At 39.0% G+C, this 13,386-nt stretch overlaps 1 protein-coding gene across 1 annotated transcript in view; it reads left to right on the top strand.

The window, feature by feature from the left end:
* Positions 1 to 551: 551 nt before the first annotated feature.
* luzp2 (leucine zipper protein 2) overlaps positions 552 to 13,386 on the top strand; it is a 123,421-nt gene continuing 110,586 nt past the window's right edge. The window contains exon 1 of the mRNA XM_044030981.1: positions 552 to 841. Coding sequence (XP_043886916.1) covers positions 780 to 841 — 62 coding nt within the window. The 5' untranslated portion in view covers positions 552 to 779. The remainder of the gene's footprint in view (positions 842 to 13,386) is intronic.

The raw sequence follows: 13,386 nt of genomic DNA on the forward strand, positions 1-13,386 counted from the left end.
CCGTGTAGTTACGCAGCGGTTTATGCAAAGTGCGCTTGTGCCATCAGCGATATGCTCTGTTAAAGGGTTACGTTGCAGCTTGAATTTAAGGAGTTTAAGTCTGTATCTTCATTTATCTCACGCTATTTTCATTTCCAGCAATAATTCAGGAATAAACTGAAAACCTCTTTTGTGTTTCAAGCACAGATCTTATTACACTTTAAACCTATTAGTGCTCACTTAAACCTTTTAGCTTTGAGTGTTTTTTTTTTTTTGTTTCTTTTGATGTGATGACCTGTTTTGCGTTTGCCACTAAATGTCACTGTAACTCTGCCAATAAGTCCAGTCGTATAATATTAGAAGTAAATAGGCAGAATTGCATGAATGTAGAGATTTCTTGTCAGGAGAACAGCCGGTGCCAAACAATGGCAGGAATGCCTCTCACCAATAGCTGAAGCTGCACGGGCGCTGACATCATATCACTCCCACATCTCTCTCTCTCTCTCTCTCTCTTGATTTCAGCCCCACCCGCTCCTTTCCATTAGCAAGTCGGTCCGTGTCCCTGTGTTATTTAAAGCCAGAGATCCTCCCTCTCACCGAGCCACTGTGTTGCATCTGTCTGCCTCGCTGCTTGTGTGTCTGGGTGCGTGTGTGTGTGTGCGCGTGTGTGTGTACGCATATGAGAGTGCGCTTAAAAAAACCCAGGCAGCCAGTGGGAGAGCTAGAGAGCAGGGAGAGAGACACGGGGAAAAGGCAAAAAGCATCTGAGGAGGCAAAAGGAACTGGAGTGTCAGACAGCTATGAAATTCATCCAAGCTATTTGCTTATTGCTTCTGTGTCCAGATTTGAGCCTCAACACCAGGTAAGAGATAAATAACATGAGATGTTTATCCTCTTTTTGTCAGTTTCACTCTGATGGGGACTCTGAAACAAAAGGGGTAGTAGAGGTTCATTGCACACAATGGGTAAATCTTCAATTACTAATGTAAAGCTCTGTCCGGTCCTGATGCCTGTAATCATCCTGGCACAGGTTCCCTGTGTGTGTGTGTGTGTGTGTAGGATGCTGGAGACTAAAAGACTGAAAAGGATAAAGGGAGAGCTTATCTGTTGAAGTAGGGTTTTATCTTTGCCAGTTATGGGCAGGCTGAGAAACAGTTGTCCTTTTGTGGTGATAATTCACTGAATGCGATACATCTTTAATCGTGGTGACTCTGCTTTCTGGGACTTTTGCTGCCTGCTGGTCACGGAGGGAGCAAGTTGAACTCGGGGGAACTGAGAGAAAGGACAAGGCTGTTACTTGTGTTGCAGTGTCTTAAAAAGAGCAGGTGTGCGTGTGCTGCTATCTGCATGTGTTTGTGTGTGTGTGTGTAAGAAAGAGAGAGATCTAATATATGTCTTACATCTTTGGAAAAAAGCTCAAGGAAGAGTGATGGGCAAGTCAAATGAATAAGATACAAGTGTAGAGAGGGGAGTTTTGATGATTAATTAAATCATTGATAAAATCATCCTTCTTCTGTGCCAGTGCCTGTCACCACTGCCTTAATGAGAGCTGTGAGAGGAAATTCAGGGCTTTGACTATACCATGGAGACATCACAAGCAGGAAGGCATGCATTATAAAACTTGCCTTTCCCTTTTCTTGTCGGTGCCAAAAAGCATAATGTTTTCCTTGTTTCTTGGTGAATGAGTTGAATGCAGTTACAGGAGAATACATGCACAGGGAGAACAATAGAATGAGTGTTTTGTTTTTACTCACTGAATAAGCATGCTTTTTTTGTGGTGTGATCACAATGTGACATATGTTGCTTTTTGCGTTGGAGTTCAAATAGAAAGACATTTCAAGGTTACTACCCACATCTAACGCACTGGTCAATAGCTGAGAGGCACACTGAAGATATGTCGTGGAACCAGGGCCACGCATTGATGTAATAACCTCTAGTATTTAGTCGTCAGCAAATTGAGCACAGATAACGTAAGGACAATCTTTATTCCAACATGAGGCAAGTTCATTAACAACCTTTAAGAAACTATTTTTAGAATAATTCATTCTGTTTCATTACCATTTCAGTGTTTATGGTTCATATACATAAACATTATTCAGGTCATTCTAGGCTTATGAAACTGCTCAAGGTGTTTTTAGTAGATCTATGAAATTAGTTTTTTTGTGTGTTTTTTAATAGCATCACCCTTTGAGGTGATCTTGCTAATAAGAGGAGGCATTACGCTGGTAATTTGGTGAGTCAGCATAGATTTATTCAGAAAATAACACACAGATATAATCAGTGTTTCATGAGTTGGTTTATTTGGAAGCCTCTCATCAGACAATGTTGTACTCAGAGGGCTGGGATTTGTTAGAAGGCAGAGGCATTGTCGTCAAGGTGCTGCCTCAAATGTGACCCATTGAACCACGGTTGTTTTGATAATGCAGGAAAACTAAACGGTTGCCTGGTCGTCAACAGATATGCAGTGCCACATCTGCCTGCTTTGCCTGCAGGAAGCACACGCTGTAACTGGTAATCTCATAATGCTATACTTTAGATAGATTTGAGAGAATTTCAATAATAAATGGGCTCTGATTACAAGTTAGTGAAAGAAGAAAGCAAAGTATTTTTAGACATGAAATGTACCCAGAGAAAATCCTTATTCTGTTGCTTTTTGAAATGTAGGCGTAAATACTGAACAAACCCAATGGTTTAAAGACGATTATGTTGGTTGTTTAGACATCGTCGCAATGAGTTCCTGATTGAACTCTGTACATCTTGAGGCTGTAATTTGGGTGTTGTATCTAATTGATGTATTTATTGTTAAGTATTTTTTCCTCGTTAAACTCTTGTTTAGAAGATGTGCTGTGTACTGTAATTAGTAATTGGGTTAGTGGCAAGGTTTTATTAAGAACTAAGCATCCGCAAATGCCCATCCTTTTACAACGAGGCATCTAAAGGTTATTTTTTATTTTTATAGATTTCTCATTACTCCGGGCATCCATAGATGGATTCAAGTAAAGGTCCTCACTGAAAAGGGAAACAGTTGATCCATAACACCTGCCTGCTTCCATCACAGATCCACTCCTCCTGCAGAGGATCAAATATCAAACCATCACATTTGCAGAATTAGCTATGCTTTTAATAGTCTGTGGTAATTAGCACGCATATTACTGTGCTATGTTTTCTTTTGATCTAGCACTGCCCTTGTGTAGTTTGACTAAGGAAATACCCGCTGAAAGAAATCCATTTTACATAAAGCTCTTGAAACTGTTTTTATTTTTGCTAACATGTCACATTCTGATAAAAGCAGTACATCATTTTCAAAGTGTGCTCCTTTCATTGATGTACCTGATTTCTAACTCAAAATCTTGCAGAAATATTCATAGATGCTCTATTTTATTATGCCTTTCTTTTTTCCGGTCATCAAAACCTTAAGCAAGGCCAGGCAATAATACAACACTGTTTTGCTTTTGATCTAGCTGGCATTCAAAACCTCTTTTTGACACTCAGAATCTTTCTGGAGTTTATTGGTTCCTCATATTTCCTCGTATTTCTGTTGTAATCCTGGAGGTCAGGCATCCAAACAAGACTTATCATTTGTGACATGCTCATTTTTCCCGTTGTTATAGTGGAACACTGAAGAGACTGACTGCGCCGGTGCGTCGGCTGCAGCAAAATTAATTGTGACTTGAGCTTTCTAGTCAACATATTGCTCTGCCTTGCTTTTCTTGATTCAGTATCATCAAGTCAGTGGTGTGTGTGTGAGAGAAGCCATTTCACAAGTTAACTGCAATCTCCATCGTGTGACCTGCTATACAGTCTCCTTAAGTAACATGAATTGATGAATGAAATTTTCATTAAATATTCTAAATTAAGCAAAAAATGCAAGAATACACATTTTGAACCGTGTATAGAATACTTTCTTATTATCTCTGCAAAATGTATTATTTGTGTGCCCGCACCTGCTCATATGAGAGCTTGATTAAGACGGATTTGATTTTAATGAATTGAGTGGGTTACTCAGGCCACATAATGGTGGTGCAGGGCTATATGTCATTGCAGAAATCAATTGGTACTTAGGCAGAAGACAAGGCTGCATCGACACTGGCCCCCTGAGATATGACTGTACACCTCTAGGTCAGGGTTGGGAGGCATCGTTTGCATTCGGCTTCTTTTTCCTTCTTTGTGCAGATCACACAGATTCCTCCCTTGCACTCTTTCAAATGTTCCCTTTACGGGAAATTCTTGAAGCCTATTTGACACATTTTCTTGACAGTATCTCTGTCACAGACACAACAGTGATACCTTTGGGCTCTAGTATTTTCGGACAACAATTAAAAGAACTACAGAAAGCCTTGGATTTTAAATGGCCTGTAGGCATGCAGCCACTGGGCCAAGAATACAAACATACGATGAATGTCACTGTTTATATAGACAGATGTGCAAAGGAGGAACATTTATTCGATGCAGCAATTAATGATGCAGCGAGACAAGGATTACGATAATTGCTACATGGCATTGACCATGGTTATTTCCCTTGTGTAATAATCTTTGGCATTAACTGCATGTTGCGTATTGATTTGTAATACATGTTGTACTGAAATAATCATTTTAATTCTGTGAGGAGTGTGCTCTGTTATTGTTATTGAAACAGTTTTCAAGGATAAAGCAGCTTGTTCTACTGTGTCTGCAGATTTTGAAGACAAAGTTTTATGGGGTGAGCTCAGCCTCCCATATTAATACATCACAGGAGCAGATGTCTCCTGCTCAATCTGTCTTGTCTGCTGTGTTTCACAGATCATCATTTACAACGATCAATATTTTCTCACTAGTTGCAATGAATAAATTCACTCAAGATGCATGCAACAGCACAGAGAATTTCCCCATGATATCTTACTGTCAAGCGCTCACGGTCTGAAATTTCTTTTGCAGTGCAATTTGAAATGCAGCTTATTAACATTTTGTGACACTGATGGGTTAGAATTGACGAGAGGTCAGGTCTGGAGCAGATGCAGAATTAGACCCGACTATTGACCAAAGGGACATGGTAATTTAAATCTATACATTGATGGACAGCAAATGATTAACATTATTACTGAGTCTTACTTCCTCTTATGTATGAGCACGGTCTGGCACTTGGATACAAATGGACAAGTCTTACCAATTAAGCTTACTTGAGTAGGTGTAGAGTGCTGCTCTAGAGAGGCTTGACCGTATTTTCATTTGTCTCAATTGTTATTGTGTGAGCTCTCTCATCATTGTCAAAATGAACTGGTGCTTTATTAATACTTTGAAGAAGTTGACCGATTGTACATTTTTAAATGCTAATACAATACTGATTTAAAAAAGAAGAAGAAGAAAGAAGCAGATAGCTGATTAATTGGCCGATTGCACCCTACCCCTATTTCCAAGAAAAAAACAACATCAAAATGTCAGAGAATGGCATGAAGTCTAATATATTTTGCAATAACAATTTCCTTTAAAGTCTTAAAACACCTAGTGCACCTTACAAGACTGCCAATTGTTTAATGAGAATGCAAAGGAAACATGTAGTTGTGATCTGTGTCACAATTGGGCTAGTGCAACAGAAAATATTAGTATATCTGAGAATTAAATTGAGAAGAAGTTTGAGCATGACACTCACTATGATGTCCCTGCCATGACATGACACCCCCAGCTTGTATTAACATGATTACAGATGGGATTTACAGGGATAGGGTTTGAGTCTTTAATGACAATGACATTTGTGCTGCCCAGTCATGTCCTCAGCACAAATCAGACTATGAACAATAATTTAAATTCAAAGGACATGGCATTATGGTCACACCATGGCAACCACATCGGCCACATGACAGTAATGAAGTGGGCTACAATAAACAGAACCCTGGGTGGCTGCTACAAATGAGAAAGTAATTAAATGCACCATAATCAGTGCAGGGAGAAGGGTGTCCAGATATTTTTGTATTCAAGGCCACATTTCAGGTACTGTGCTCTTGCTCTCTGAAGACATTTGAAACCACAGCAGTGGAAGTGTGTGTCATGGATTACTTGTCTTTGTGCCTCCTGGAACACAAGGTTTTTCCACTGAATGGCGTCATCTTCCAGTGGGAGTAAATGTATGTATAAATAAACATGTTTGGGTGGTATGATGAACATTAATTTGTTTCTCATATAAAAAAAGATTCATTGGATGTTAATAGTTAAAAAATATGTACCTTCTATGTATCACATTAATCGGTTTGTCTTCTACGTGGCGATGTAAATCTAATGTGCACTGTCTTTTGGAACTCCTGAGAGATATGTCTGTTGAGCGCATTCCACTGTGTTCACCACTGAGTCATTAACTCTTTCTGTTTTCTGTTACCGAGCACCACAACATGTACAGTGGCTTCTCTGTCCCTGAAAACAGTTCCCTGCCGCTATTGCTGTGAATTGACATTAGTATGGAGTGGGATGTGGTGAGACTGAACCAAAGCAGTGAAGTTAAGGGCAGGGCAGCTTAACAAACAGTGAGAACAGTGAGCAGCAATGAGCTGAAACTCAAATACATTGTCATTTCATTCATTATTATTGTAAAGCCCAACCAGACACTTGTATCTGTTCTCACAGGACCGGAGTTACTGTTGTAATTGGCAGGCACTTAATTGCTCTGTCTGCGTTCTTTCTATGTCGTTAGTGACAGGCTTGAGCTCTTTTGTGCAAGATGTATAATTGCAATAAACAAAAGTTGTACGTGGTCTCTCGTCTCGGTGGCACCATGTGTGATATGCCTTTCTTCTTTTAAGTGAATCGTTATCGGACAGGTGAGTCAATGCCCTCTGAAACCAGAGGCAGATGCTTCGGTTTAAGTCTAAGGGGTATTACGTTATAGTTTGAACTGTATCATGGGGCGTTTGGTACATTTTTCAGTACTGGTCTTTTGAAGTAGCTCCCCCACCTCTGTATTGTGTGCAGCACTTTCACTCATTTCATTGTTTGAAAGCAAAGCAGCATGAGCTCTCATGTTTTCCAGACACAATTTACTGACACAGGCTGATGGTGATAAAGCCTGCAGCAGTGTTTCCACAGGTGGAGGATTTTCTTGTGGTTCTGGAGGGAACTTGTCACTTGCACCTTGTGACTGATGTGAATGCAGAGACTGGAGAGTTAGCAGCTATGAGTCAGGTTATTCCATGGAGGTGCAATTTTATATAAACAGCCTTCCATGCAAACTATCAGGACACGGTGTAATTACAATTATCCCTTAGTCCTTATTGAAGTATGCAGTTGGTAGGGACTTGCTCATAGAAAAGCCTTTAACTTTAAAGCACAGATCTCAGATAATTAGTTAGATTGGAAGTGAATGTTTTTATTTATGTGGTTGGGCTGCCCAAGGAAAGCTTATGTATGCAGAATACTCTGCAGAGAATCCAGTGCAAGTGCGTAGCTGCTTTATACTGGTATTCATGTCAAATCTCTAAGGGCTCTTCCAGTCAGCACTATAATCAAAATCCATACACTACAGCAAATTCATACGGGTGTGCTTTCTTAAACATTTATACTCGCCTCTGTAGTTCAGAGGCTCGCTCATAGATGTACTCGGAACGATTCCATGCACAGATAAGTTGAGCTACAGATACAGCTTTTTTAGTATTGGGCAGTTTCCGGTTTAGTCTGCAGCCAGAGTGCCATTTGGAGTCTACCGTCCATCAACTATATCAAATTCTTTTAACTGACAGAGCATAAAATCAATCTCCTCCTCAGCCATATAAATGTACTGGCCTGAATTTCACCATGTTTTAGTAGCTGTTGTCTCGTTTTTCTGAATATCGGCTTCTATTATTTCTGGGTATTAGCCGAGGGTGGGAACTGTGGTGCATGCGCACAACTCTGGTCTAACTGAAGGTATACACACAGCAGTAGTTTGACCCCCCCCCAATCCCATTGTATATGGGTGTATTACTGTGGCTAATTTAAATTTAGTACAATTTCAGTTGGGCTAACATGTTCACATGTATTTTAAAAGTCCAGTTTTAGTTGATCCCAACACAATAATGAGTTTTTTGTCTTATTTTTAAGCCTTTCAAACACTGTAAGATGATAGATGACTTAAGTTGAGCTGTATTTATCTTCCAAACCTTTGTAAGATGTTTTTATTGAGTTTTGTTGAGATGTCTGTCTGAGTGCTTATGTGGTTTTCTAAATGTTTTTTAGTTTAGACATCAATTGTAACACTGTGCTCTGAGCCACTGAGGCAGGTAACAACATAATCAGCCGCAATGCACTTGTTTTGCCAAAGCTAATACCACAGGACGTTTGGCTTTTTTGCTCAGATTTATTTATTTATTTTTTTCATATATTTTGTATAATTTAAACTGTTAAATATCACTTACTGTCCTACATACACATACTATAACTTTATTTTTACAGCACATGTTTCAAATGTCATAGATTTTTATTCTATTTATTTGCTATTACTTTCACAATGACTCTTGCATTTTAAATTGTTGCTTCTCCCTCAAATGACATTACACATGTTTTATATAATCAGGTACAATTAGAATCAATATATGATTGGTTGTTTTTTCCTGAAATATTTCTTCTGGGTCTGGTAAAAGATACATTGATTTTCCGGGATAGTGGTTGCTAAGCAGATGTAGATTTTCTCAGCAACAGCATGTTTCGAATACAGAAACTACTGCAATCTGCCCCTTACAGATCTCATGGCCTTGAAGCACAGTTTAGTGCTTGGTCAAGACTCTCTGTAGTAGTTATTAGAGGAGGGAAATATGGTTTGTTCATTTTGCCCACTTGGATTTCATCAGTGTTTTTGTCATTCAGCTCTCAGTCATAGACTACTTTTCTAATCATTAAGCTTCCACTAGGAATCTATTCAATCCCCCAAATTAATTGCTCTCTGCAGTTTAATGGCCCATAATTGGTTCACTATCAAATGATAGTGTGTGAAAGTGTTCAGGGTTTCTGCATTGCTCACACAATTTTAGAAAGATCAGAACATATGGAGGTAATGGGTTTGACACAAGCAAAAGATCATAAATAATGTCTACAGATAAATTGTTATTCAAAAATGGACAGTCTAGCAGTTTGTCGTTTTTTAATCAACATATTAGCTCCTCTGAGTCTATGATGGCATGTATGTTATCTATTGAGAGACAGTTTTGTTTTCTAAAAGCTGCTATTGCTGCTGTTTCAGAAGTTTCCCATGATTTACATTTAAATTGGCTCTAAGTAATTTACATTTTAAAAGCTATAATAATTGCAACAATCACCAAAGACTTTGAAGTCAAGATTAATGTGTGCTAAATGGTTGGCCAAGACTTCCAGATTACAATATCCTATTGATAGTTTAGGTGCAGTTTTAGCAAAGAGACTCAATAGTTGCTAGTTGCAAGCAACAAACATTATGTAGAGACTTAAATCTATGAATAATTCAAAATGTAGCAGTGAAGGAATGAATGACGGGACATTTTTGCAGCCAGTGTGGTGCAAAGTCAAATTCACAGGTTATGAATTCACCCTCATAGTCTCAATTTGATTTCTTTATAAAAGAACGTAATACAGTAACTCCCGCACAGATCATTGTATTAAACTATGTCCTTTCATAAACATGATGCAAAATTACTCCAGTATCATCCTCTTCTCTCAGAGTTATAACCCTTGCAGCTTTAGTGCTAAATGTCAAATGATGTTGAAAGTATAATTCTGTCTCTACCTCACTTAACAAAAAAAATAAAAATGCTCTTACTGTTTGTTTCTCCTCTATATAGTACTGTACTTCGATCCAATTACATCCGCAGCAACATGGTGGGGGTTTTACAGTTTCACTTAATAATACTCATCAAATAGTCATTAGGAGTTAAGGTTTGGAAAAGGCACAATCCAATTCTAGTAATTTGGTTAAGAAAATAGGTACTTCAGGAAATTAGTTGTACCAGATAATAGTAACACCATGGCAGATTCTCCTACACACAGACAATATTACATATAGTTATAATACACATAGTGCTGGGCGGTATACCAGTTCATACCAACAAAAAAAATGTTTTTTCTTTTTAATATAGGCCAATAATATTCATATACGACAACACTGGTGGTACATTTTTGATCATACTGCCCAGCACTAATTGCACTAACATGGTGGTCCCTAAAAACAAGTGAACACGCTCCACAACCTGCCAGATACAGATGTAGTGCCAACACGACACAACATTGTAAACTTGCTTTATGCAGCATTCAGGGGGATCTGTGTCCCCATCCCCCTGTAGGGATTATTGCTGAGCAGTCTGTTTCAAGTGAGCAGCACAAGCCACCACATTAGTCTCTGCTGAGTGCAGTTTGCTCTCTGAACTGTCGTGGAACAGTTGATGCTCTTGCGGGACAGTTGTAGCCTAAATAATATTACAGTTGGGGCTGATACAGATGTGAAGTTAATTTGTTGCAGTACTCTGGACTAAGTGTGAGCCTTCATAGGTACCATGTTGTTGAGTAATTGATGTCTGATCATTGTTGACAGCGGGGATTGGATGAGTGTCACAATTTCCCACAGCTGTCTGTGGTCTTTGGGGTAATTCAATTAAACACTTGACCACTTGAACACTTTCCTCTAATATACACATGACCTATCATGGACACCAGACCAATCAGAGAGCTCATTTGAATCCATTCTCCAAATCTGCTTCGTATAGATTTCTATTCATCTTGGGGGGAGTCGGCTTCATACAATAAATAATAGCACGGCTGGATGCATTTTTGTTAATAATCAAGATGACTGCCTATGAGGTGGAAAGATCTGTTAAATCTGCTTTTGTCACTGTATTTAAGGAACTTGTAGGTATATTTTCACTAAAAGAACAACAATGGCACCTTTAGCATTTGTTGTTAAACTGTAGTGAAAGGCATTTTGGCTCACAATTGGTGATAACTGCTCTTAAAAAACTTAATTTTTTCCAGATTCAATTTGTTTTTGGTGTTTGCTAGGCTAGAGAAATCTCTCAGTGATGCTGTTGGTGGACACTATCGCCTTTATATGTTTGCCAGAGGAAGAAATGTAACGTCAATATTCAATAACAAACAAAACAATCATCGAGAAGCTGAAAATGATTTCAAGTGAGATCACATAGACCTGCCAAGCTGATGTTGCTTTTCATTTCCTGTCTTTTATTAACCTTTCCATATGTGTTCTGTGCTCTCTGCTGGGTATACGCTACATCACAGCCAAACTCCCATGTACCATTTTCTAGAAACATAATATCTGCGTCTTTTGGTGATGGCTACATAAATCTGAATCCTTTATCAGCTGCCAGCACACCTCCTCGAAGACGCCCCGGCGGATTCTGTTATTTTTATCTAATCATTTCTGTAGCATATTCTGGTGTCAGGATCCATCTTAGCTGACGAGTGCTGGTTATATTTGAGTCCTCTATCACCGTGTTTCTTCAGTGTTTTGCCATGACACCTGACTGATAAGTGTGTTGCTCACTGTGTTTAAAGAAGCAAACGATTTCAGCAGTGGCATGCAGCATTTAGCACAAAGCAGTTGTTCAGTAGTGCCCATGGTGTCAGATTATCTCATAATACTTTTAGTTTTATATGTTATGTGTGGATTCATTTATTAATTTGTTTCTTTGTCTGCAGACTTTTTTTTTTCTTTTTTGCATTTCATTTCCATATTTGAGATGCATCCAGCTAAAGAAAAATGTGGCAAATGATGTTGTCAGTCCGCTGACTTTAGTCAAATGGGGCGCATGAATTGCATGGATGTGTGACCACTGTGAAACTAATGCCACGTTGAAATGCATGCTTTGTTTTCTACCCTTGTTGACATGGTTTTCTATTGTACCATTATGGCATTAAATTACCAACGGGCTACTTAATATGGCAGCCTTCCAAATTGAAAATTCACATTCTTCTTTGTGAGTCTGGCATCTGAAAAAAAATAGAATTGCAAACTTGCTTTAGTCACATTTTCTAGTCATGAAACAATGTTCTTGGGAAGATGCCTCCACGATTACAGAGGTTTTGTCACTTGCCAATCATTTTGTAGTGTCAGGTTTGCTGTTTGGCAAAAATTCACCTCATGCACCTCACCTCTTTTCGCTTTTTGTGTCCAAGACAACTGAAACCTGCCAGAGATCTCAGATGTAGTCCAGGTTACAAAATATGGAATTTCTTCTTTTGTGCATGTGTGTGTGTGCTGAACCTCACCAATGGGCACAGAGAGGTCAGCAGGAGGGTGTTATGTTGCTGAAGTCCACCAGTCCCATTTGCCAGACTGTCAGATGTCTTGCTTGGCTGAGCTCCACACAGTGATGGTGTTGACAAAATGACAGGAGGGGGCACACTCCAGTGAATGTCAATTTGGCTGCAAAACACACCGTTTCCTCAGGAGTGCTGAAGCTTCCATCCACCAAAAACGAGTAAAGGGATAATTGGCCAGTCCTGCAGACTTTGATGATTACAGATTGGGCCAAATGAATACGAAACAACATACATAACATGGTCACTTCACCGAATGAAGCTGCCATTTGCTGCCATTCACTTGAAATAGCTATTGAAACGCTAACTAGGATTCAGTGTTTATGACAAGGTGGTGATGTTGTGACGCTGTGCATTCATGTAGATGCCATGTTCTCAGAGCTTATCCTTGCCTTGCTTACTGTTCTGTCTTGATTGGTGGGATTAGGTGCATTCTGATGTGTTTCTAATAGTATAATCAGTCTAACAAGGACACAGTTATAGTGGAGCCCTTTGATGTGTAAACAGAAATAGAGTTCCTGCTGGGTGCAGACACGGTGCTAGATCTGAATCTATAACATTAGAATTCAGAGTATTACTGTATGTAGCTCCGTTAAACATCCGGAGTTGGAGTTGCATTCAAAACACTCATCTCACATGTTAAGTTGGTTAACTTAGAACAAACAACTGTGCAAGTGTGTTTTGCAAATTAGCATTTGGTGACAGGTGTATGGATTAACACTGATTTAATAGGCTTTATAAAAGGCTTGGGAGGATGAATGTGGAGTTTTGGGATTAGCTACTTCTAGGACACTGAAAAAAAAACACACAAAGGGAAAATCTGTGCTCCAAATTCCTTATGCATGTGTGCACAAATTCCTCAAAGAACACTAAAACAACATGATGGTGACATCTCTACATTTTCTAACTGAAACAGATTCCTATATCTTCCATTACAGAATGTGTTGGACTCTTTTGAGTGTGTCTTTGTAAAATGATGGTCATTACGGTATCATTTATCTTGATGACCTGCTTACTTGAAAATGGTTGGGTGGTAGTGGCATTGAACAGCATTTGTAATGTCGCATTACTGCCTTCTTGTAGATTTAATCATCTGCTCTGCATTGCCGGTTGTCCACAAGGTCATTGTCAAGGCAGCTATATGTCAGAGGTCTTTTTTGCTTTTTAAGA

Source organism: Solea senegalensis, linkage group LG7, assembly GCF_019176455.1.
Source record: "Solea senegalensis isolate Sse05_10M linkage group LG7, IFAPA_SoseM_1, whole genome shotgun sequence".
NCBI classification, from domain to species: domain Eukaryota; kingdom Metazoa; phylum Chordata; class Actinopteri; order Pleuronectiformes; family Soleidae; genus Solea; species Solea senegalensis.